At 42.6% G+C, this 26,862-nt stretch overlaps 1 protein-coding gene across 2 annotated transcripts; it reads left to right on the top strand.

Moving 5' to 3' along the window:
• The first annotated feature begins 6,393 nt into the window (after window positions 1-6,393).
• Window positions 6,394-22,911, top strand: LOC124792570 (REPTOR-binding partner). Of its 2 annotated transcripts, none has more exons than XM_047257952.1 (4): window positions 6,394-6,563; window positions 15,092-15,185; window positions 15,414-15,535; window positions 22,082-22,911. In XM_047257952.1, the coding sequence occupies exons 2-4, from the start codon at window positions 15,095-15,097 to the stop codon at window positions 22,178-22,180; spliced, it is 312 nt and encodes a 103-aa protein (XP_047113908.1). In that variant the 5' UTR covers window positions 6,394-6,563; window positions 15,092-15,094; the 3' UTR covers window positions 22,181-22,911. The 2 variants fall into 2 exon arrangements, with proteins under 2 accessions (XP_047113908.1, XP_047113907.1); XM_047257951.1 differs by lacking the exon at window positions 6,394-6,563 and adding an exon at window positions 6,573-6,761.
• Window positions 22,912-26,862: the final 3,951 nt, after the last annotated feature.

Raw genomic sequence — 26,862 nt, 5'->3', positions numbered from 1 at the left:
TTATTTAATTTCAGTGAGAGATTTCGTACGGAATATTGTGTTATAACGTCTGTCTATTGATGTAGTGTGCTAGAACTATCCAATGATGTGTGTTATCCCCTGATTTTAAAATCATGGTCTCATGCTAAGTAAGGCAGAAACTATTATTAATTGCAATAATTCATTACAAGACTAGTGATATAATCCTTTGGCAAGTTAATTACATACATAGCCCCAAACCCAATAAAAATGCATTAGCCATAATTTCAATTAATGACTTTCAACTATGACAAACCTAAAAAGGTACATAATAACAAAAAATAATAATCAATAATCATTAAAACATTTTCTCATTAACAAAAACAGTTTTAGATATATTGAGGCGATTGTACAATACCTCCACCAAATTAAATGTTATATCATTCCATCTCTGCACACTTACAAACTGGATGTCTGTTGCAGTATTTTTCTAGAGTGTTTTATCATTCCATTAAGGCCTATTCATATTAAATGTAAACGGACCGTCATGTCACCCCAGGGTCATGTCACATCACGTCGATTCACTTACCCACTACTGAATGGTGAAAGTGAGGTAATGAGATACACACATGATATACAAGTCATAGAGTCGTATCGAAATCGAAGAACTAACAAAATTAAAAATTAATTAGTGGCCAAACTAAACTTCATAACATATTTTCTTGCCTGCCCGATTAGTCATGCAGTCTAATGCATGGCTTTCCAGATTGGGAAGGAGTGCCTGTTCCTTGGCATGAATCCACCCGGTGGATCTGTGGATGATTTTAGGCGGTTTTCCATCTGCCTCAGCGAATATGGGCTGGTTCCCCTTATTCTGCCTCAGCTACATTACATCGGTGAGTGCTGTGCAAACAAGTTTTCCACATACGTGTACACCACCATTACTCTACCACGCAAACATATGGGTTACACTCGTTTTGTATGATACATTCCCTGGGAAGAGGGGGGGGAGGGGTCCACCGGGGGCAGAACTGTGTGATAACCCTGAAAGACTGGCTTAGTGTGGGGCGGCAAACGGGTGAAGTGGACTGCTGTAGTCATTGTGGGGTTGTGTACCAGTGCGATTGCAGCAGGATCAGAGCCTCTCTGTCATTTCTAGGCCGCCAGTTAACATAAAATATAATATGTATTTTCTTGATCATTTTATTGTGTGTAGAGTTTTCCATTACGTTTTTCCCCTTACGTAAGATAAGGAAGCACATTATCTCTGCCCATTAAAACGTATGAAAATTTTATAGATTTTTTTCATTTCCATTTTTTTCGGATTTTTGGGAATTGGCTTTCAGGGGAACTTTTGAGAAAAAGCTGATTTCAAGCGCCTGTTTATGCTGTTTATTCAACAATACAGCAAGAGAAAGACATGTGCCAGGAAGAATACTGAGCATGCTACTATTGTGCGCAGAAATAGTGGATTGCTGTTGGGATGCCCCAAACACAGCTAAGAGTTCCTCAAATGCTCTGGTGACAGCTCTGTGCACAAACATATTTGAACCTTTCAGCACTGCTCTATGCTATTCTCTTCCATGGCACTCTGCTGAAGCACAATTATAATCAAACTCCACTGCAGCACTGCTCAGCTCTTACCATGATGATGTTTCGGTAGCTTATCACCATTCCAGTACAATTGCAGCTTTAGTTGTTGCTTTTTACTTTGCATCCTCACACCTCACGTGCAGCTATTATCAAAACTGCTGTAGTCATGGTGGGGTTGTGGACCACTGCGGCTGCGGCTGAAACGGAGCCTCTCCGTCGTTTCTAGGCCCCCAGTTAACATACAATATAATACGTATTTTCTTGATCATTTTATTGTGTGTAGACTTTTCCAATACGTTTTTTCCCCTTACGTAGCTAATAACATCATAAAAAGTGCTTTTCTTCATTGTTAGACCTGACTTTTTGACTTAAAAATGTTATTTAATGAAATTGTTTTATCAATTCACACTATTACTTATAGACGGCTTAGGCATCACCTAAGTTCTGTTATTGCAAAACGTAAATTATTTTTCCCTTTTATATAGCTGAGCTCCCTTATGTAAGAACGCTCGATGGAAAACTATTCAAGTCATAATGAAATATTGATAGTCTGTCTGGAAAACAAAGTGAAATAATAAAAATAAAAAAAATTAAGAAGAATCAAAAGCACAAAATCCACTTCTATAGCTTTAGTTAGCGTGCCAAAAAAATAGGTTAGCTTCCGATGTTATCAAATGACGACACAGTCAAAATTTTCATCCCGAGGAACTTTAACTGTAACGTGACGTGACGTGAGACGACAGTCCGTTGATAGCCTGTGTGAATGCCGCCATATGAAACCTATTGTGATATGTTTTAATGTACATGACGTAACACGCATGAAGGAAACTGTGAATTGGCCTTTACACAAAAAGGATGATAAATACTGCTCTAATGACCATCGGCCAATTTCTCTTGTGCCTATTTTCTCCAAAATAATTGAATATTTATACAAAAGCAAATTTGCAAACATTTCCAAAAGATAATGTATTGTACAAGTCTCAATATGGTTTTATGTTCCAGCTATCAACAGTTAAAGCTGCTGAAAATGTTATTTCGCGCAAGCCTCTTTTGAATCAAAATTATCTACTGAAGGCAAACCAGTGGACTTGAGCAAGGCATTTGATTCTGTAAGGCATGGAATATTAGTGAAGAAACTACAGTGTTATTAGCGACCTGAAACTCTCCCTCATTAAACCCTGACAGTCATATCTGACTATCAGTATTCGAAGACAAATTGGTTATGAAATTGTGGATGGTTTGGACGTGATTCAGCTTCAAAAGAGTATGGGAGGTTTTTAACAAATCTGTTGTGTCCTACATCCTGGCTGACAGTTCATAACCGAAACCGGTATATGAATAATGGGAGAATAAACAGCTAATGGTTAAAATGCATATTATAAAATATTTTACTGCTGTTGAAGCTCACCTTATGGAAACGATACAACTTTCTCTATTCTGGAAAGGACATACACAAACTAAAGGAACAAAATAAAGTAAAGGTTATCAAGTACGTAGTTTGAAGCAAATGAGTTATCTATTAACTATGAAAAGGATGAAAATATTTTTTTCAGCTTTTCAATGTTGATGTTGAATTCACTTCTAACAATATCTCTGGTATTACTCTAGATGCCAAATTAACTTAGACGAGTCACATAGACTGTATCTCTCATAAGGTTCCACGAGTTATCTCTCTCCTGGAAAAATTAAATACATATATTTCTGAAATACTGCTAATTAAATTCTTCTATGCCTTGTTTTACTGTCATCTGAGATATGTCATTCTTCTATGGGATAACTCTTCAGGGGCCAAGAATGTTTTGATTTGGTAAAAGAAAGCTTTCAGTATCATCTCTAGGATTACCAAAAGTGAAATATCATGTAGGTTTTATTTCAAAGAATTACAGATAATGACAGTCCTCTATATTTATGTAGAGTTGTCTCTTGTGTGTGAAGGAAAACTTTAATGATTAAAACTTTATGCTGTTATTTCATAATCGTAATACTCATCAAACATAAAAGGTAGATTTATCTACATATCGACTTAAAAAAACCTAGACTGTTATGAATATATAGTTATAACGTTTTTTCACACATTAGCTGTGCGGGTACACGTTGCCATGCTGCCTTCCTTGGTATATTTAAAGTAAGAGTGAAAAATGGCTGAAAGAGAAATTGTTTTACACTCTTAAAGAATTTGAAAACTAATCAAAAGTTGACCTGATTTACTAAATGACTCGAATTACTGCTTGTTTGTAGCGTGACCCACGCCACAACCCTTGCCACCTATCCCATCCTTTCGCTATAGGTGTTGACCAGAACAGCATAAGCATTAAGTGAAGCCAATACATCAGATTTCCGGCAGTTCTCCACAAAGGTGGCCTACAGCGATGGATTAACTTGCACATCACTGTCACATGCAGCCACTGGAGCAGTGGTATGGTATCACTCTGCGTAGCAGCCAATGGAGCAGAGGCATGGTATCACTCACCTTAGCAGTCAAAACCATGGAGATGCTGCATCGCTCTGCACTACTACCTAAGTTGTGCTCTGCAGCTTAGCTGATAGTTCATGGTTTGGAATTCAAGGTTTCTATTCAACGAGTATGTGATCCTGGAGTGAGCCTAGTCACAGTAGAAAAATCCAATATGATTCTTAGAGTTGTTCCACAGGCATATGAGTATCCAGCCACAATGTGCATCAGACTGAAGTGGATACTCTTCAACATTGAAAACAGGAGAGAGACTGCATTGTACATTGGGCTTTAACTTCTGACAGGACTATTCAGGACCAGCATGATACATCAATTTGTAAGTTGCGTATTTGTATTCTTTCATCAAAGTATGTCATAGAAAAGTGACTGTTATAATTTGTGTGATGAAGACTCCAGAAGTCATGCCTATTGTAAAGTAGTCAGTTGCACCCCAGTCACACTGACACCAATTGCAGCTTGGAAAAAATAGTGACATTCAGTTTCTATCTTCCTGCTATGCATTATTCTTCCTTTGGAATCTTGTCTTAGATATGTAATGAATATGTAAGTAACTGAATAATCTCCAACTCAAATTTTCACCGTTAACCAAATTGGGAAGTTTTGTCTATGACCTCTATCCTTTTATTGTGTGTACCTTGGTAACTTTTTAATAATATTTAGTTTCTTATTTAACTATTAAGCAAGGTGTGTAATCTTTGTGTATCATCTATTTTCTTTTATGTGTGTTCTTTTATTGTCTGTTCTTTAGTTATTTGTAGTACAATAGAGAATCTAAGTAAGTTTCCTGACATGTCAATTATGCTTTATAAAATCTCTTGTGTATTACTGATAATGACATCGATTATATGCAATAGCTTAAAGACGGTTGAATAAAAACATTAATAAAAAATTCAAATGTTGTCAGTGATACCACCAATAAAGTGGAATGGGACATAAAGGGCAAAGTAGTTTGGCATGGAAATTTTGAAGTTGATGTTGTTGGTGGGGAGAATGGGGGAGAAGGAATTAACCTATTTTCGTCAGCCTTACATTTGTTATAATTGTCACTTCTTAGTCTTTATGCTATTATTTTTGAATGTTTTCATACACTATCTCGAAAAATATAATACACCAGGAATAAGGCAAAAACTATTTGGAACATTATTAAACAAGAAAAACACAAAACTCGTAATCCAAATGAAACTGAACCCACAGAAAACAGCTCTGGCAAAAATTGACACTTTCAAGTCGTTGGCCACCACTGGCCATCTCTGTGTGCCAATGATTATGTCCCTGCATTTGGTTATAAACAGTGTGTCAAGTAATAAAGAACCAAACAGAGTTGTGTTACATTTACTTGTGCAGACACTATATGTACCCCCAAAGGATTATTTTCAAAAATACAACCCCTAAGTAGATTGCAGTGATCTACTGGCTATGATGGCGTTGCTAACAGATTATTGAAAAGTTGTGCTCACTTGATACGATTATCGTTAAAATATCTTTATAATCAATCAACGACTCAGTGCGTATTTCCTGAGAGACTTAAATATATGGCAATAACATCCATCTACAAAACTGCAGATAAGCAAACCACCTCTAATTACAGATCATTATCCTTATTTCAAAGGCATTTGGAAAGGAAAGAAGGAAAATGAGAGTTTGCCTGTTGTGAAGGGAAATTTTGGAAAACATAAATGCATGGTTAGATGGGGATATGAAACATCGTTCTTCTGAATGCAAGTCCAGTGTGTTAACACCTGCATCACCTTTCTCAGTCAAAAGTATTCGACAATATGGTCTATGATAGAATACTGAAGCATTAAGTGAAAATTATGTAGATTTTACAATAACTGAACAGTGCTGTCAGCTACTCTGTGTGTAAGTATGAACATAAATTGATTAAGTAATTATCATTTAATAAACGTTTTCTATGTGAAACGACTGTTTCTGACGTCGTTTCCTACGTATAACGAAAACACAATGGATAAGTGGACTGTGTTTCCATATAAATGTTGCGTCATATGTTTTTACATACACATTTTTGTTATGTACTTAAATTTTATGTCACTTTTCAGCAGTTTCCCCTACAAAATTCACCAGACACACCCATTATGATTTTTCTTTGGCCATTAATAAATTTAGTGGTAGTTCCTTAGTTCTGATATTATATTCTGACTTCTTGTGTCATGGGTGGCATCTCATAACCTTACTTTCACCGTTCTGTACTGGGCTAGGCGAACTGACGTCGTGTTGAAGTTTGTCTAATGTGAGAACTCCACCATTTGACGACGTCGCCTGACGTTCATTTCCATTTATTCCTAGTGTGATTCGGCCTTCCGGTCTGTAACTCATTTCTTTTTGACAAGTAAGGTCTGCACTGTTTTCTGTTCAGTCAATATCATATTGACAACAGAAAAATTCCCGTCAACGTTTCTAAAAGCAAGGTCCTGAAGAATTAATTCTGAACACCCATGTGCAAAGATGACGTGATAATCAGAGTGATTCCTGTAGCGAGTGAAGTGATAACTGCTTGTCCTTGATGTGGTGATCGTCATTCGTAAGTAATACACATATCTCTGTGTTAAAACGTCACGCTTATGAGAAAGATATTTGTTGTCTTTGTAGTTTTGACATATGAATGAAGTGTTCTTTGTTGTTACTTTAGTTACATGTTCTGTCATAGTGACATTCGGTAATGTGTATATGAATGGATTTCGAGGAGAAATATCTGGACCACCAAGAAAATGATGAAATGGTGAGAATGTAAGGTAGAAGTAGAATGAACAGGCAAATAATGTGGCTGTCTGCTAGGACATGTGTTGATTTGTAGGTGGATAAACCTTTATCTGAAGTCGTAGCAGATCCGTAGAGGTGCTCTTCATTCTATTATCGAGCATCAAAGGCAGGAGGATATATATTTTACGATATTTACCACAGAACTCATAATCACCATGCTACTTTAGTTAATCATATTGACAGGTGTGATCTGATAATCGTCGTGACGAGAATTACTGGATTAGTACTATTTATATTGCGTGACGCACATTTTTAATAAACCACATCAAATTAGGATTAGTTCAGTTCGTGCCAGTAATTAACCTCAGTAAGTTCCAGAGATCATTGGCATATTTAATCAAAATTGTGTAGCTCGATATGTATGCATCTTGCACGGGTCGCGCGTGTATGTGTGGCTACTACTTGGTCATGAAGACATTTCTTTGTATCCTGATAAATTCAGTTTAATTAAAATAAGCATGTTAGTCTGTATGATTTCTCTTGTTTACAGTGAATGCATAGACATGTACCTGTACCTTTTTTTTATAGTGGTGTTATTTGCCTATACGTACAGCTTTAGTTTGTGGGCACAAGTATTGACGGGTGCTATATTTGCTGCATGGGGTTAAGCTATGTCAGCAGTGTTTTAGGCTTACTATTTTAGATGCTAACAGCATGTCCCATGTTCATATTATGGCCTGCCTGAAATCCACTGTATTTCACATGGGTAGACAGCTCCACTGTATGGCTTAATGATGGAGGCATCCTCTTGAGTCCGATATTCTGGTGATAAGTAACTTTTCAGTTCAGTATCAAAACTTTTCAATTATCCAGTTGGGGAGTACCCAGGAGTATGTTATCAGAAAGAGCGTATCTGAAGATCTGTGGGTTGGAAAGTGAAATGTTAAATCTATTTATTGGGCAAATTTGTTAGAAAGTTTGAAAACAGAAATGGATAGCCTATGATATTACAGTGAAATCTGTGAGATATATGACAGAATCAGTTTTCAGGTCACACCAGTGCAGGCATATCAACATGATGACTTAAAAAATGCATTCATTAAATTAATGGAGAAGAAAATTGGATTCTGATTGACTGGAATTTGACTGTAGGAAAAAGAAGAGATGGAAGTCGCATAGTAGTATTTTGCACTAACCATAATTCAATTATTTCTAATATCTGCCTTGAGAATCATGAAAGAAAGTTGTTCATGTGTAGGGGACCTGGAGATTTCAAATTTCTGGATGGATTAAATTGTAAATTTAGACAACAGATTTTAAACTCCAAAACATTTCCACGAGCATTTATTCACCCTGTCCATAATTTGTCTCGAAAATCGAAAAAAAAAATTCAAAAAACCTTAAGAAATTACATAAAGATAGTAAAAAGATGGGACCTTGATAAGTTGACACAGGCATAGTTTGATGATAGTTTCACAATGAGCTTTAGGCAGCAATTAACTTAAACGTGCAATGGATGAGAGAACACAACAGCAGCTAGACATGAGGTGTGCCAGAGAAAAGTGGTGGATAATGCATGGGATATTAAATTTTATTGCTGAGAGAAAAAAAGCAGGCAGGAATAGCTAGAGAAGAAATGAGAAGCATGCAGGAGCATGATTGAGTGAGAAAATAAAATTTAGAGATCTTTGGGGAAAAGACAAGCACCTGTATGAATGTTATGAGCTCATATTGTAAGCTAGTAGTAAACAGAGTGGATGGCGGAAAGCAGAAGGAATGTACAGGTGTAGTAGAGATTTATGAATGGAAAAATTCTTCAGGATAATATTATGAAAAGAGAACTATTCCAGTTCATAGAAAAGATATGAAACATACCATCCAGATTTAGGTTTTGTGGTGTTTCCTTAAGTACCTCCTACACATTTTCCTTCTCATCCTTACAAAACTGAGTTAATTGTAGATACCTAAGAACATTGATCGGAGATTAAACAGTAGCTTTTCCCATCAAATTAGGTGCTGGTCACTGGACTCGTTATATGGGGAAACAGGTTTCATTTGTACCCTTTATTTCATTAAATCAATTCAGGCAAATGCTGGAATAATTTGTTGGTAAGTCATGTCTGATTTGGTCTTCCATCCCTGTTCAGTTGTTCTATATCTGACAAATGTACTGCGGTAGGGAATTAGACTATTCTACTTTTCATCTGGTTATTTATTAAACCCATAATAAGATTATAACCCTTGCAAGTTATGGAAAAATGTTGGAAGAAAGTATAAGAGAAATATGCTAAAAAGCCACTAATCATATATATAATTCGCTAGTTAATCATCCTTTATTCAGGTAAGATTCTTCCAAATGGCAAAGTCACAGATCATCTTGTGGTGTTTTTGAATTGGTCATTTCTGATTGGTTCAGTTAGCCTCTGTCTTCTGTCGTGAATTAGATTCCAAACGTCTCCACTGTACCTCATGGAGCTGATGCATGCAATACTGTTTATGATGGTTCACTCGGATGCTGTTCTTGGTATACCATTGGTGTGATTTCAGTGTCAGGTTTCATCCACCTCTCATCTGTTACCTGACAACACCACTATGGCACATGCTGCATGCATATTCATTAGTAACTTGCAGTCAACAGGTAAACATTAAGCAAAACTCGGTCACACCACAAGGAAAGGGGTAATGTGCATGGAGAAAGAAAACAGTTTCTGATCAGGCAGCTACGTAACTGTTAGGTCTGCTGACCAGAAATACCGTAAGACCCTTCTGTTCGTTAACAAGCTTGTTTAATTGTACATTTATACTGGTTATTGTATTTGCTTCTTATTGTAGACATTTGTTTCATGAATAAACTGTAACTTTTCCACACATTGGCTTTGACCACTGACATATCCCACTTTATTCAGAAGTTTCATCAGTGTTTTGACACACACACACACACACACACACACACACACACACATATCTTAAGCAGCAAGTCATCTCTGTAAGTGAAAAATGAGTTGTTCAAGGAGTTTTGTGGGGGGGGGGGGGGGGGCAGAAGTAGTCAGAATGTGATATCCTGACAAATGGATACTAAGGCTATTTTTTTGGCTAACAAGGGGAGGCCGCCAATTGTGAAATTCAGATTCGATTCATACTGCGCATAATAAAAGCTCATGGCCAGAGGTGTAATGTGGCAAAGCACCAAGATGCACTTCTCAGCCGTTGTCGAGAAAATCGACAGTTAAAATAAACCGTTGCGGTGAAATGCCCTCTACGGTTAATAGTTTTATACAGCGTCGTGGCGCAGCGGTAAGCACTCGGGTTTGTAATTGGAAGGTCGCCGGATCGAATCTCGTGCCATGCAACATTTTTTTATTATTAGCGTTTTGTAATTCAAATATATTATATATATATAAACTATTAATGAATTGCTTATGCATTTTGGTGAAGGCGGATCGCTCTCCAATTGTACCGCCTCCATTTTTCCGTTTGTTTAACAGGGTGTACCAAAGCTCTCACGTCCGCACTGATTTTCGACGATGTTATAAGTTGCGCTAGGGACCGCATCTACCTTCTTTCGAAGTTAGCAGGCAACTACGCTTTTATGCGGCGGCTAGTTTCGGCCCATTCAACATCTGCCCGTAAAGTGTAACGAGCGAGTAACGGAGCTTATAATTCATACCTGCCACAGCAAATTTGTGTTCGTGGGGTCTCTATTCTAATTCGAACGTTTGACTTACGCTATACGTATTCGTTTCGGAATATCGTTTCTACGTCTTCCGTTAACTATACGTGGTTAACATTATGAAGACAATTAATAACATTTGTGAAATAAAACTTTGTTTGCGAAAAACATAATGATGTTCGAAGTCGCCAGTTTTTCCACTACAAACGACCTTCAACAACTTATTATATGCATAATTGTTGCAACTGATTGCCGGGAATTATATATATATATATATATGTGTGTGTGTGTGTGTGTATAGACACATTTGAATAACAAAAAACAAATACTAAAAAAAAATGCATGGCGCGAGATTCGATCCGGCGACCTTCGGATTACGAACCCGAGCGCTTACCGCTGAGCTACGACGCTGTCGATAATTATTAATCGTTGAGAGTATTTCACCGCAACGGTTTATTTTTAACTGTCGATTTTCTCGACAACGACCGAGAAGTGCATCTTGGTGCTTTGCCACATTACACCTCTGGCCATGAGCTTTTATCATGCGCAGTATGAATTGAATCTGAATTTCACAATTGGCGGCCTCCCCTTGTAAGATTGTTTATTGAATATTGTATTAAACATGCAAGTTTGTTTGGACTGTGCATTTATTATTCTGTTCTCCATGCATGATTGGACACTGCTTAAATAAATCATGAATAAATGGTTACTTAATTAAAAAGATACTGCCATATGTCATTAATAGATTCCATTTTGTACAGCTTGAAAATATTTATTTGTATCACTGCAAATACAGACAAGTCTTGTAATTGTGAACTTATCAGGTAAAGTCTAGTACAGGGCAGTGTTATCCATGGTAATTTCCCTGGGATAACCATCACTGAAAACATCACACACACACACACACACACACACACACACACACACACACACACACCTCTGATATTTAAGAAGCAAAGACCTTACTCAGTTTCATAAATTATCTTCTCTGGTGACACTTCAGACATTCCGCCAACAAGAGGCCAGGAGAAATTTAATTGTAGCAGCCATATTGTCACCCATAGCGGCAACCAAAGAACGGCTACTAAATTTTTTCGTGAGAACTGTACCTAATACCTGACAAAATAAACAACAAAAACTGTCAAATCATTAACAACATGTAGAAGTAGCAATTTCAAAACTGAAAACAAACCAGTAACCAATGACCAATGAACCTAAAACAGCATGTCAATGCAACAGAAACAAAACTCCCAGTGGCACACTAACATCACTCAAAGAATTGAGAAACACAAATACCTCACCCTAGAGTGCACAACATGCTCTCTGCAAAATCAGTCCATTGCAAACATGACACAACTCAATAATGCAACACAACTGTTACTTTGAGTCAAAGCCGACATTGGTATCCCAGCTTTTGGTTGACCCCTTGGTTGGTAGTGTGCCATTTCATGTAGCCATTAGGAAGATAGTTCTAAGTAACTTGCATTAAATATCTGCTGCCACATCTATCTTTTTCTGCTTTTTTAATTCTAATTGTATAACAAATGCCACAAAATAAGTTTGTCACTTATGTGGAATTAGGGTCAAATGGAACGCACAGTCTATGGTGTATAGAGAATTTGGATTTAGTTTCAGAATAAAGACTTGGTTGTGAAATTATTTAATGTCAATGGTGCGTTCCACCCTTTACAGGCATCTTCAGATTGTCTATAAAAACAAGAAACCAGTCAACTAGCAACAGAGGAAGGGGTATGGTCCTATCTTGCATGACTTAGCAGGTAAAATGAACTGAAGGTAATAGGAACTTGCATAAAAGCATCTGGATATGAAACCCATGTCATACAACTATATAAAACAGAAAAGTGGTGGAATAGTAAAGTACTCCATCTATCATTAAAACAAACAAAATGTAAGGTGGACCTAATTAGAGGAAAAGAAAACCACTAGTTCATCATCAAGAAGGTACAGAAAGCCGCAGAAATTTCATCAACATATCACATATTATTTTGAACGCACCAAGTGATATCCCCATGGTAGTCCAAAATAGGGCCACACTTGCAAAAATGAAGGTGGTATGATCAGTTTTATTGTTTTTATAGATAATCGGGTGATGTCCTGAAGGGTTGAAACACATCATTGACATTAAATAATTTTGCAGCCAAGATTGTTTTTATTTCGAAATACGTTGGAAACTTGTTGCTGTACCACTGTGCCATGGAGTGGAATAATTTTTATTTAGATTTTTCACAATTATGTATATGCATTGCTAAACAAACTTTTGTTGTCTGCCATGTGCTGCTCCTCTTGTCTTGTACTTAAAATCAACTGTTTACATTCTCTTATTTCCATGCCCTTCTGTTTGTTGCATCATACAATGAGCCAACATTCCACTCCAAACATGTAAGTAATGGCACTGCCTTTTCAAGGACTCAATTGTTTCAGGTTATTAATTAAATTCACAAATATAACAGGAGGGGAGAGTTGACTATTATCTCCTGATTATGACTTTGGCATAAATAAGTGAAGTTCACAGGTACAAATTTATCATAGCTATGAATTATCAGACAAAGAGCAGACATTTTTTTAAAAAATACTTGAAAGCTGTTTGTTCCTAAAACTCCTTCATACTACTTGCAGCATTTGTAAATGTCTAAACTTGGAGGTAAAAAATCTGATGAAATTTGGATTACTGGTAGAGGAAGATGATCTATGTATGGAAGGTGTTACATTTTGTCTAAGTATGAAAACAAAAGAAGTATCTTCAGTGACCCAGTTAAAAGTTTCAGTAAAATGTTAGCTTTGTTGAGTTGTCCATATTAGAATTTTGAGGTTTTGGGGGGATCATCAAAGACACCAACCACTTTCTTGAACGCCTGGAATCCTTACCCAATCTGGTACCTCCGGAAATCATCCTTGTAACCATTGATGCCACATCCTTATACACAAATATCCCGCACGTCCAGGGCCTCGCTGCGATGGAGCACTTCCTTTCACGCCGATCACCTGCTACTCTACCTAAAACCTCTTTTCTCATTACCTTAGCCAACTTCATCATAACCCACAACTTCTTCACATTTGAGGGCCAGACATACCAACAATTAAAGGGAACAGCCATGGGTACCAGGATGGCCCCCTCGTATGCCAACCTATTTGAGTCGCTTAGAGGAAGTCTTGGTTACCCAAGCCTACCAACCAAAGTTTGGTACAGATTTATTGATGACATCTTCATGATCTGGACTCACAGTGAAGAACTACTCCAGAATTTCCTCTCCAACCTCAACTCCTTTGGTTCCATGAGATTTACCTGGTCCTACCAAATTCCATGCCACTTTCCTTGACGTTGACCTCCGTCTGTCCAGTGGCCAGCTTCACACATCCGTCCACATCAAACCCACTAACAAGCAACAGTACCTCCATTATGACAGCTGCCACCCATTCTATATCAAATGGCCCCTTCCCTACAGCTTAGGTCTTCGTGGCAAATGAATCTGCTCCAGTCCTGAATCCCTGAACCATTACACCAATAACGTGAAAACAGTTTTCGCATCCTGCAGCTACCCTCCCAACCTGGTACAGAAGCAAATAGCTAGAGCCACTTCCTCATCCCCTCAAACCCAGAACCTCCCACAGAACAACCCTAAAAGTGCCCCACTTGTGACAGGATACTTTCTGGGACTGGATCACTCTCTGAATGTGGCTCTCCAGCAGGGATACGACTTCCTCAAATCCTGCCCTGAAATGAGATCCATCCTTCATGAAATCCTCCCCACTCCACCAAGAGTGTCTTTCCGCCGTCCACCTAACCTTCTTAACCTCTTGGTCCATCCCTATGAAATCCCCAAACCACCTTCCCTACCCTCTGGCTCCTACCCTTGTAACTGTCCCTGGTGTAAAACCTGTCCCATGCATCCTCGCACCACCACCTACTCCAGTCGTGTAACCCGGAAGGTGTACACGATCAAAGGCAGAGCCACGTGTGAAAGCACCAATGTGATTTACCAACTGACATGCCTACACCGTGTAGCCTTCTATGTCGGAATGACCAGCAACAGACTGTCCATTCGCATGAACGGACACAGGCAGAGAGTGTTTGTTGGTAATGAGGATCACCCTGTGGCTAAACATGCTTTGGTGCATGGCCAGCACATCTTGGCACAGTGTTACACCATCTGGGTTATCTGGATACTTCCCACTGACACCAACCTATCACAACTCCGGAGATGGGAACTTGCCCTTCAATATATTCTCTCTTCCTATTACCCACCAGGCCTCAACCTCTGCTAATTTCAAGTTGCTGCCCCTCGTACCTCACCTGTCATTCAACATCATCTTTGCCTCTGTACTTCCGCCTCGACTGACATCTCTGCCCAACCTCTTTGCATTTACATATGTCTGCCTGTGTCTGTATACGTGCGGATGGATGTGTGTGCGTGTGTGCGTGTGTGCGTGTGTGTGTGTGTGTGTGTGTGCACGCGCGCACTAGTGTATACCTGTCCTTTTTTCCTCCTAAGGTAAGTCTTTCCACTCCCGGGATACACTAGCAACTTGTAAATTATTAAGTGTACATATGTGAAGCTCAAATATCCTTTTCTGATAATGTTTTGAATTGTAGAACACTTAATACCATTGTTGAAGATGCAAAAATTATTTGTAAATTTCTTATATTTTTATTTATCCAGGAAATGAATCGGTGTGAACGTAAAGAAGGTGGTAAGCGTGGTCGGAAGCCTGGTAGGAAATCAAGTGACAAAATTGATGTGAAAGCAAAATTAGGTGAGACAGAATTTCGATCCCTCATTTTTGGACATCGTAGAGATACCTGTAAAATATTGTCCCTTTCTGTATCGTAGTTCTTTTATTGATCATACATATTTCACAGAAACTTAAATTGCATTTAGTCATGAAATTACTCACTAAACACAGTGTAGATGAATTATATTTGGATTAACATGGTTGTCGCTGATTGCACTTTCTTTTCTTTGCTATCTGTATGGTTTTTAGAGCGAAGCAGACAAAGTGCAAGAGAATGTAGAGCAAGGAAAAAATTAAGATACCAGTACTTAGAAGAACTTGTGGCTGACCGGGAAAAGGCTGTTCTAGCACTGCGGAAGGAACTTGAAAAGGTAAGGAATGCCATTATCCTCTGTGTTCTCTTCTTTTATAAATGAGAGCCTTCCTACCTATAGGAAAATAAACCAAAATTGAAACAACCGTTTAATTTGTTGTTGACTGAATAACAAACCTGGCTAGCAGTTACTTCATACTTTTCACCATGTCATTAGACATTGTTTATACAGGGCAAATTATCTAAAACTTGCATCACAAATATTGTGGAAATGGAGAGTTGTATTGATGTGCGACTTTTGGAGAATGGATTGATAGCCAGGGGCTCATATTGTTAGCCGATCAACACTTAGAAAGTGTATTTTTGTGCAAAAATAAACTTTCTTGAATAGGAAAATGCCTATTGAAATTAATATACTAAAAGTCAGTGGTGTTTGTTGCTGGATTCTAGCAAATAAGATGTTTGAGAGATTGCATTTTCAAAATACAATCTTCCAAACATCTTACACTAGAATCATTTTTTCACTCAACACTTGTACAATACCTGTGATAGGACAACATTCTCTTGCATTAGTGCATGTACTAGTTACGTGGATTCTGACCAGTAATGAGACTAGTGACCCTAACAGGTTGTGTTCCAAATAACCACCAGCAGTGACAATACATGCTTTGTCTGGTATGGAATGACTGCTTACACATGCTAGGGTTTCAGCAGTGATGTCTGAGCAGGCTGCAGTAGTAAGTTATTGCACATATTGTCAGATGTAGTTTGTATATCCTTGTAGACAGTGTCTTTCAGCTTTCCCCCCAGAAAGTGTACAGACATCAAATCCAGGGAACAGGCTGGCCAAGGTAAAGGTCCTGTGTCCAATCCAATGATTTGGAAACCAAAGACCTGCAGTAGTACTTCATGCACTATGGGCTGGACTGCCATCATGTTGTTACTACAGGTTCCTCCTAGTCTGCAGAGGAATGGCCTCTAGCATCCATGGTAGATGGTCAGTTTGGAGGCTGTGATACTTGCGCATGTTGAGTGTTCCATCTACGAAAATTGGGCCTGTGACATGACATTGACATTCCACCTGACAAATCCAATGGGGGTTGTCAAAAGACCAATAGTGCCTGTTCTGTCAGTTTGCTTGGCTGTGATTGGTAGATGTGGCTTCATCACTAAACAAGATGCTTAATTCGTCTACAGTGTCCTGTCTTAATGCTCATGTACAGAACTTAACATGATTCTCATAATTGTTTCCATGCAGCTGTTGATGAAGAGAGATGTGATAGGCATGGAACTTGTCAATGGAGCATGTATAGGATACTTGCCTGATTCAAGCCACTTCCTTGTGTGGTTGCGTACGAGCTAATGTGCAGATCAACTGCAACAGCAGCAAGAATATTAATTGCCCCTCTTCAGTCGCCGCTTGTTTGCTTCTGTCGGTCGCCGCTTGTTTGCTTCTGTCGGTCGCCGCTTGTTTGCTTCTGTCGGTCGCCGCTTGTTTGCTTCTGTCGGTCGCCGCTTGTTTGCTTCTGTCGGTCGCCGCTTGTTTGCTTCTGTCGGTCGCCGCTTGTTTGCTTCTGTCGGTCGCCGCTTGTTTGCTTCTGTCGGTCGCCGCTTGTTTGCTTCTGTCGGTCGCCGCTTGTTTGCTTCTGTCGGTCGCCGCTTGTTTGCTTCTGTCGGTCGCCGCTTGTTTGCCTCTGTCGGTCGCCGCTTGTTTGCCTCTGTCGGTCGCCGCTTGTTTGCCTCTGTCGGTCGCCGCTTGTTTGCCTCTGTCGGTCGCCGCTTGTTTGCCTCTGTCGGTCGCCGCTTGTTTGCCTCTGTCGGTCGCCGCTTGTTTGCCTCTGTCGGTCGCCGCTTGTTTGCCTCTGTCGGTCGCCGCTTGTTTGCCTCTGTCGGTCGCCGCTTGTTTGCCTCTGTCGGTCGCCGCTTGTTTGCCTCTGTCGGTCGCCGCTTGTTTGCCTCTGTCGGTCGCCGCTTGTTTGCCTCTGTCGGTCGCCGCTTGTTTGCCTCTGTCGGTCGCCGCTTGTTTGCCTCTGTCGGTCGCCGCTTGTTTGCCTCTGTCGGTCGCCGCTTGTTTGCCTCTGTCGGTCGCCGCTTGTTTGCCTCTGTCGGTCGCCGCTTGTTTGCCTCTGTCGGTCGCCGCTTGTTTGCCTCTGTCGGTCGCCGCTTGTTTGCCTCTGTCGGTCGCCGCTTGTTTGCCTCTGTCGGTCGCCGCTTGTTTGCCTCTGTCGGTCGCCGCTTGTTTGCCTCTGTCGGTCGCCGCTTGTTTGCCTCTGTCGGTCGCCGCTTGTTTGCCTCTGTCGGTCGCCGCTTGTTTGCCTCTGTCGGTCGCCGCTTGTTTGCCTCTGTCGGTCGCCGCTTGTTTGCCTCTGTCGGTCGCCGCTTGTTTGCCTCTGTCGGTCGCCGCTTGTTTGCCTCTGTCGGTCGCCGCTTGTTTGCCTCTGTCGGTCGCCGCTTGTTTGCCTCTGTCGGTCGCCGCTTGTTTGCCTCTGTCGGTCGCCGCTTGTTTGCCTCTGTCGGTCGCCGCTTGTTTGCCTCTGTCGGTCGCCGCTTGTTTGCCTCTGTCGGTCGCCGCTTGTTTGCCTCTGTCGGTCGCCGCTTGTTTGCCTCTGTCGGTCGCCGCTTGTTTGCCTCTGTCGGTCGCCGCTTGTTTGCCTCTGTCGGTCGCCGCTTGTTTGCCTCTGTCGGTCGCCGCTTGTTTGCCTCTGTCGGTCGCCGCTTGTTTGCCTCTGTCGGTCGCCGCTTGTTTGCCTCTGTCGGTCGCCGCTTGTTTGCCTCTGTCGGTCGCCGCTTGTTTGCCTCTGTCGGTCGCCGCTTGTTTGCCTCTGTCGGTCGCCGCTTGTTTGCCTCTGTCGGTCGCCGCTTGTTTGCCTCTGTCGGTCGCCGCTTGTTTGCCTCTGTCGGTCGCCGCTTGTTTGCCTCTGTCGGTCGCCGCTTGTTTGCCTCTGTCGGTCGCCGCTTGTTTGCCTCTGTCGGTCGCCGCTTGTTTGCCTCTGTCGGTCGCCGCTTGTTTGCCTCTGTCGGTCGCCGCTTGTTTGCCTCTGTCGGTCGCCGCTTGTTTGCCTCTGTCGGTCGCCGCTTGTTTGCCTCTGTCGGTCGCCGCTTGTTTGCCTCTGTCGGTCGCCGCTTGTTTGCCTCTGTCGGTCGCCGCTTGTTTGCCTCTGTCGGTCGCCGCTTGTTTGCCTCTGTCGGTCGCCGCTTGTTTGCCTCTGTCGGTCGCCGCTTGTTTGCCTCTGTCGGTCGCCGCTTGTTTGCCTCTGTCGGTCGCCGCTTGTTTGCCTCTGTCGGTCGCCGCTTGTTTGCCTCTGTCGGTCGCCGCTTGTTTGCCTCTGTCGGTCGCCGCTTGTTTGCCTCTGTCGGTCGCCGCTTGTTTGCCTCTGTCGGTCGCCGCTTGTTTGCCTCTGTCGGTCGCCGCTTGTTTGCCTCTGTCGGTCGCCGCTTGTTTGCCTCTGTCGGTCGCCGCTTGTTTGCCTCTGTCGGTCGCCGCTTGTTTGCCTCTGTCGGTCGCCGCTTGTTTGCCTCTGTCGGTCGCCGCTTGTTTGCCTCTGTCGGTCGCCGCTTGTTTGCCTCTGTCGGTCGCCGCTTGTTTGCCTCTGTCGGTCGCCGCTTGTTTGCCTCTGTCGGTCGCCGCTTGTTTGCCTCTGTCGGTCGCCGCTTGTTTGCCTCTGTCGGTCGCCGCTTGTTTGCCTCTGTCGGTCGCCGCTTGTTTGCCTCTGTCGGTCGCCGCTTGTTTGCCTCTGTCGGTCGCCGCTTGTTTGCCTCTGTCGGTCGCCGCTTGTTTGCCTCTGTCGGTCGCCGCTTGTTTGCCTCTGTCGGTCGCCGCTTGTTTGCCTCTGTCGGTCGCCGCTTGTTTGCCTCTGTCGGTCGCCGCTTGTTTGCCTCTGTCGGTCGCCGCTTGTTTGCCTCTGTCGGTCGCCGCTTGTTTGCCTCTGTCGGTCGCCGCTTGTTTGCCTCTGTCGGTCGCCGCTTGTTTGCCTCTGTCGGTCGCCGCTTGTTTGCCTCTGTCGGTCGCCGCTTGTTTGCCTCTGTCGGTCGCCGCTTGTTTGCCTCTGTCGGTCGCCGCTTGTTTGCCTCTGTCGGTCGCCGCTTGTTTGCCTCTGTCGGTCGCCGCTTGTTTGCCTCTGTCGGTCGCCGCTTGTTTGCCTCTGTCGGTCGCCGCTTGTTTGCCTCTGTCGGTCGCCGCTTGTTTGCCTCTGTCGGTCGCCGCTTGTTTGCCTCTGTCGGTCGCCGCTTGTTTGCCTCTGTCGGTCGCCGCTTGTTTGCCTCTGTCGGTCGCCGCTTGTTTGCCTCTGTCGGTCGCCGCTTGTTTGCCTCTGTCGGTCGCCGCTTGTTTGCCTCTGTCGGTCGCCGCTTGTTTGCCTCTGTCGGTCGCCGCTTGTTTGCCTCTGTCGGTCGCCGCTTGTTTGCCTCTGTCGGTCGCCGCTTGTTTGCCTCTGTCGGTCGCCGCTTGTTTGCCTCTGTCGGTCGCCGCTTGTTTGCCTCTGTCGGTCGCCGCTTGTTTGCCTCTGTCGGTCGCCGCTTGTTTGCCTCTGTCGGTCGCCGCTTGTTTGCCTCTGTCGGTCGCCGCTTGTTTGCCTCTGTCGGTCGCCGCTTGTTTGCCTCTGTCGGTCGCCGCTTGTTTGCCTCTGTCGGTCGCCGCTTGTTTGCCTCTGTCGGTCGCCGCTTGTTTGCCTCTGTCGGTCGCCGCTTGTTTGCCTCTGTCGGTCGCCGCTTGTTTGCCTCTGTCGGTCGCCGCTTGTTTGCCTCTGTCGGTCGCCGCTTGTTTGCCTCTGTCGGTCGCCGCTTGTTTGCCTCTTACACTACCACTTTCACGTAACTGTTTGAAGAGGTTGATAAATGATTGTTGAGATGGTTGATGTCTGTTGGGATATCTGCAGCATACATCATACAAGAATGAACTTTCTTGTTCCTACATTCTCCATACACATGAGATGTGGCTTTTTCTGCAATGGTGAATCCCATTGTCCACTCGTCACCTGCTGCTTGCACTGTCACACCCTGACTAGCAAGTTGCAGTGCACTCAGGGAACACACAATCTGTCTGTAATCAAACATAACTACATTGTTCCCATTAAATATGCGGGTTGAATGGCAATAACAAGTACCAGTGTGGAAACTTTTCAAAACATGGTAGCTTGTAAATGAATCGCTCTAGGCTCGTGCAGTGAACTCACCGACATTCTAATTGACCATACTTCTAGTTTGTTAATGTCAAAAGGCATTGTTCCATTAAAAAATGTGTGCTTGCACAGAAAATACACAATCTGTCTGTTGGTTAACAATACGGGTCCCTGACTACCAGCCCATTGTGTGAAAATTGCTCATCAATAGCACTTTCCAGTGCAAAATTTACATGATTGAACCTGTTTATCTATTCCTGGAAAGAACTGAGAAACACTGTGCCAAGCTCAAAATCACTGTCAGAGATACCTTCTTATGACAGTTGATTTTCCATATCTTGAAGCAGTCTGGCAGTCTACAAAGAATTGCTTTGGTTGCTGAAAGGTAGTGCTTGCTGCAGTAATGGTGTTTGGTACATTGCATGTGCCTCCTGAGTTATTGTAAATTCTGAGTATCTTTTGCAACACAGTCAGCTAGATGGAACGATAAGAGGTGCTCTCTGTTCAGTCCATTTTTAAAAAAATTAAATTAATTTGATGTTACAAATGATGCTAACTGAAGTTGACTGAAGTCATGCTGTAAACTTGCCAAAAAAAAAAAATGCTACTGTTGTAGGGCATGTTTCTTCTTGGCCCCGTAATCTGTTGAGAAAGTGGAAGCATGTTGTAACAGTTTTTATGAGGCACATGTTTTGTTCGATTATTAGAGAACACACAACTGCTATGGATGCTGCTCACAAATAACTCAAACGGAACAGTGAAAAATTGACTAGGCAGGTCGCACTGTCAAGAATACTGGCAAGGCTATAGTCCAGACACAGAAAATAAGATGTGCATATACACACAGTGTAATTGGCACTAACAATTCCATGTAGTATTTTGTTACTGAGTTTCTTCTTCTTGCTAAAAATTTGGCTGCTGCAAAAATTTCTGGGCATTCATGTTTCATCAGTGTTTATTATGTTGTAATTATTTTGAACTGCTGCTGCCACTTTCATAAAAAAAAGTCAAAATCTGTTACTTTCAAAAGTGGCAACATAACTGCCTGCAACTGACTTTGATCTTGTAAATCTTTGAAAATATTTTAGGATCCAGTCTTGTGCAATATAGATATTATAGCTCATTTAATTATATTGGATAAATTGTATATGTGCTTTCTGGACAAATTAATTTGTCATTGTTTGCACAGGCTCAGACACACAAATGTTCATTAAGCTGTATCCTGAATGTTATTGAGAGTTCATTAAATTACTGTTGCTTACATTTTATTTATGTGCGTGTTATGGCCCTTAAGTTGGTGCTTTAAACCATTTATATGCTAAAATCTAAAGTTTCTTTAACTGCTGAATTGTTCATGTTGTAATAACAGTATGACGTTTTGTCGCATAGTTCATTATAAAGATTTAAATGATATCATTTGTAAACTTATTTGACAAGTGTGAGAAATAGTATACTGACAATATTTCCTGCCCTTTTTGTGGTTACAGTATAGATTGTGGGGAAAGGAACTAGATGAAGGCCGTATGCCAGAGGGCATGCAGGTACTTCTGGAGGAAATTGGAGCTGTGAAACAAGAAAAGTGTTGAACTTCAGTATGGACACAATTTTGAGTATTGTGTATCTTTTTTGTACATATAAATGCATGATGGAGAATTTTTATGTGAACATTATATAAATGTAGTTTTCAGTTTTTGAATGTTGATATGTTCTGTACATATTGTTGTGTAAATCTGTCCACTGTACTCAAAAGAATGTTAATATGTAAAGATATATGTAACATGATGGAGCATATTATCTACAGAAAAATAACCAACTTTTCTGCTTGATTCTTTTTTGGAAGATAAAAAGATGGCCAAGAAAGTGTCTTGGATATTAATATTTTTTGTAAACTTTTGATGTATTGACCAGGGAACAAAGAGCTGTTGTTCTCTCTCTCTCTCTCTCTCTCTCTCTCTCTCTCTCTCTCTCTCTCTCTCTCTCTCTCTCTCTCTCTCTCTCTCTGTGTGTGTGTGTGTGCGTGTGTGTGTGTGCGTGTGTGTGTGTGTGTGTGTGCGTGTGCGTGTGTGCGCGCGCGTACACACAGCAGAGCCTTACGTGCGACACGGACTTGATCTGGTGGTGAAACTTCCATCACTACGTGTGACAATTAAAGGGTTAATCTCAAATATTTCTGACCATGTGAGTGGGGTTATAATGGAAGATGCATTCCCCTCACAAGAACAACGTTTACGTAATTGACTTCCTGCCTCATGAGAATGTATACATGTTGGTACATAGATGTAAATGATTTAGCTGGAATATATTTAATGTACGTTAATCTTTTTTTGTGTTCAAAGCATACACCTGGTTTTCCACTTTGCTATGCTCATCCGTATTAAAACAGATGACCTGATTTTAGTCCTATCCATTCAGTTTTGTCACATTTCTTATAACCTTTTCTCATCATGTTCGATATTGTTTAATGTCTTTTACAACTCTAACATACTTCCATGCAGTTTTTTCATCCCTGATTTAAAGCATAAAAATTAGTGGGTTGTGAAGATCCATGTTATTGTTTATTCTGCTAAAATTCGCATAGTATTATGCAGCTAAGTATGTTCTATGGCGTGAAGCCTCTGTCGACTGCTCCCAAAAGTCTTTCACCTGGGCTGGAATACTAATGTCCCATGAGCCTGCACGTGGTAGTAAGACCTACGAATGATGCACTAATCCACTAGTTAAAGAAGTTTGCGAAGATGTATGTATAGGGTTAACCTTTGGCAGAAAGATGTTCACAGCAGTCTAAGCTTATAACTTTGTTCCTTAGTCTCCAATCCCAGGATCAACAGAACCAAGTGGAGAAGTTGGCATTTCGTATGTCATGCTACATCCCTCTGTTACAAGCAGACATGTCAGATGATGTCCCCCTGCGGGTCCGGGGGTTAGAATAGGCCAAAGGTATTCCTGCCTGTTGTAAGAGGCAACTAAAAGGAGTCTTACACGTTTCAGCCTTTATGTGATGGTCCCCTGTAGGGTTTGACCTCCATTTTTCAAAATTTCCCTGAACAGCGAGCCAATTTGGGAAGGGCCCCTTACATGGTGCGTAGTGTCCATGAGGCGCTGAGACCTGTCACATCCTTCGTCGACGTGGATCTACACTTCAGCTCATTCTCCAACTGTTGGGCGAGGTCACCCTCCTGGGTGCATATTTTTCCATCAACTGTGCAGTACATTTTCTGTGCTGATGATGATAATGGATTTGCTTGTTTGGTTGCACCTGATATCCAACATAGTAGCCAGTCTGTTGTGGTGGGGCTGCCATGTACCCTGTTGGTTGTAGCCCCCTGACCACACAGGGATAGCTCTGCTGATGCATGCGCCGTTAACTCCCCACGTATGCTGAGGAGTAGATGCCAGTCACCGTGGGGCATCGGGACTACCGGCAATGGCCATCTTGCCAGGTGGCCTTTGATGCAGCTGAGTGGCACCCGTGGGGAGGCCCCCTGGTTGGAGTGGGTGGCATCAAGGCAGGTGACGCACTATTAAGCGTAGTACATCATCTCTTGCTGGTGGTCAAACACCAGCCGTCCTCAAGCGTTCATGGGCTCAACCCAACGCACAGAAGTATGACCCCAAATTGTTACCCACCCTGGCCACACCATGGGAGGAACTTCAGGCTAAGGACGGCGGTGGCTCTTATTTGCCCTGGAACCTTGTATGTTCGAGAGCTGATGGAGAATCTTTCATGATGATGAAGCCTCAGTTTTTTGTTGAGCATTTAGAGGAGAAGTTTGGGAAGGTGGAGGGCTTGTCCAAAATGAGATCTGGGTCAGTCTTCATCAAAACAGCATCCTCTGACCAGTTATGGTTGTTAGTTGTGACAAGCTGGGGGGTGTTTCTGTAACAATCACACCCCATAAGAGCTTAAATTTGGTCCAGGGTATCATATTTCACAGGGACCTTCTTTTGCAGTCTGACAATGAGCTGCTTTCCAGTTTAGAGCGGCGAGATGTACATTTCGTTCGGCTTGTCCACCGGGGTTCGAGGGATAATTAGGTTGCCATCAGTGCCTTTATCTTGGCCTTCGAGGGTGATGCATTACCCGAGAAGGTCCAGGTGATGGTCTACCATTGTGATGTAAAGCCCTATATCCATCCCCCAATGCGGTGCTTTAAATGCTGGAAGTTCAACCATATGTCTTGCCACTGTACTTCCAGAATCACATGTCGAGATTGCGGTCGCCCATCACATCCCAATACTCCACGTTCCCCGCCTCCCATCTGTGTCAACTGTGGAGAGCACCATTCACCTTGCTCACCTGACTGCAGGATTCTCCAGAAAGAAAGGAAAAAATACAAGACCTTAGACTGACTGACCTACACTGAGACTAGAGGAAATTTGAATGCCTACATCCTGTATGTATGACATTGTCTTACTCTGCCACTACAACAGTTCTAGACCTATCAGCTCCGCCTACCCCAGTCACCTCTCAGAACCAGAAGACTCCACCTGCCCCCTTGATGGTGGGGCACTTTCCTCCCTGTTACTCCTGCACCACCTACTTCGGAAGCAACACCCCCCCCCCCCCACCCAGCCATCAGGGATATCAATCCCCTCTTCTGGGCCGGAGAAGCATAAGTCTTCTTCGGCTCCTTTTTCTAGGAAGGGGTCACTCCCTTCCCAGATTCCTGCTGGTGGGAAAGATGACACCTGCTAGTGGCTGAAGAGCCCTAAAGCAGCTGGTCGTAGGGCTTTATGCTCGTCCTCAGTCCCAGAGACTGAATCAGTGAAGTCCTCCCAGCCAGGAAAACCCAAGGAGCAGCGAGAGAAATCCAAAAAGAATATCCCCAAGACCATAGGAATTGTGGTGGTACCCACACCGCTGCTACATACAAGCTCTCTGTCTGAGGATGAGGTGGAGATTCTGGTGTTTGCTGTGGACCTAGATCTTGCCGGACCCTCGGACACAATGGATATAGATTGCTCAGGCAATATGTCGGGGGCAGTAGGTGACCCTGAGGCATAAACTGCCACATTGAATGTTCCATGCCTTCCCAGTCTCACGATGACGTCATCCTCCAGTGGAATTGCGGTGGTTTTTTCCACCACCTGGCTGAGCTATGGCAATTGTTAAGCTTGACACCTTCTTTCAGCATCCCCCTCCAGGAAACCTGGTTCCCGGGAATGCGGACCACTGTCGTCTGCATCTATAAGGGATATTACAAGAACTGTAGTGACTATAATAGGTTGAATTTGCGTTTATGTCCCAAACTCAATATGTAGTGAAACTGTGCACCTCCAAACACCCTCTTGAAGCTGTGGCTGTCAGAATAAGGACGACACAGGAAATAACTGTCTGCAGTGTATATCCTCCTCCATATGGTGCTGTACCCCCGAATGTATTAACTGCACTGTTTGGTCAACTCCCTAAACCTTTCCTACTTTTGTGAGATTTGAATGCCCATAACCCCTTGTGGGGTGGCACCGCACTTACTGGCCGAGGAAGAGATGTCAAAACTTTACTGTCTCAGTTCAACCTCTGCCTCTTAAATACTGGGGCCGTCACACATTTCAGTTTGGCTCGTGGTAGTTACTCGGCTACTGATTTATCAATTTGCAGCCGAGGACTTCTCCCATCTATCCACTGGAGAGCACATGACGACCTGTGTGGTAGTGACCACTTCCCCATCTTCCTGTCACTGCCCCGGTGTAGGGCCCACGGACGCCTGCCCATATGGGCTTTAAACAAGGTGGACTGGGAAACTTCACCTCTGCTGTCACCTTTGAATCTCCGCCACACAGGAACATCGATGTGATGGTTGAGCATGTGACTACAACAATTCTTTCTGTGGCAGAAAACGCGATCCCTCACTCTTTTGGATGCCCACGGCGAAAGGCAGTCCCTTGGTGGTCACCGGAAGTCGCTGAAGCAATTAAGGAGGGTCAGCGAGCTCTCACCAACTTATCAAACGACGGAAGCGGAAGTGTTGGGAGAGATACGTCTCGACCATTGCGTGTCATACATCAACTTCCTAAGTCTGGGCAAGGATCAAATGCGTTTTTGGGTACCAGACCCCAACAGGTGTTCCCAGTGTTAACTTAAATGGCGTATTATCTACCAATGCAATCGCGATTGCCGAGCACTATGCTTGAGCCTCTGTGTTGCAGAATTACGCCCCAGTCTTTCGCACTCTCAAACGATGGCTGTAAGGGAAAGTCCTCTCACTCACTACACACTACACTGAATCCTATAATGCCCCATTTACAGAGTGGTAGCTCCTCAGTGCCC

The sequence above is a fragment of the Schistocerca piceifrons genome, chromosome 1, assembly GCF_021461385.2.
Source record: "Schistocerca piceifrons isolate TAMUIC-IGC-003096 chromosome 1, iqSchPice1.1, whole genome shotgun sequence".
Lineage (NCBI taxonomy): Eukaryota > Metazoa > Arthropoda > Insecta > Orthoptera > Acrididae > Schistocerca > Schistocerca piceifrons.
This window is presented reverse-complemented; position numbering and strand designations above follow the sequence as displayed.

What these genes read in the sequence shown, in the direction of transcription:
- LOC124792570 (XM_047257951.1), top strand. Translation starts at nt 6,714, where the DNA reads ATGGATTTCGAGGAGAAATATCTGGACCACCAAGAAAATGATGAAATG. An exon ending in TGATGTGAAAGCAAAATTAG is followed by an intron (nt 15,186 to 15,413) that starts GTGAGACAGAAT and finishes TATGGTTTTTAG; the next exon opens with AGCGAAGCAGACAAAGTGCA. An exon ending in TGCGGAAGGAACTTGAAAAG is followed by an intron (nt 15,536 to 22,081) that starts GTAAGGAATGCC and finishes TTGTGGTTACAG; the next exon opens with TATAGATTGTGGGGAAAGGA.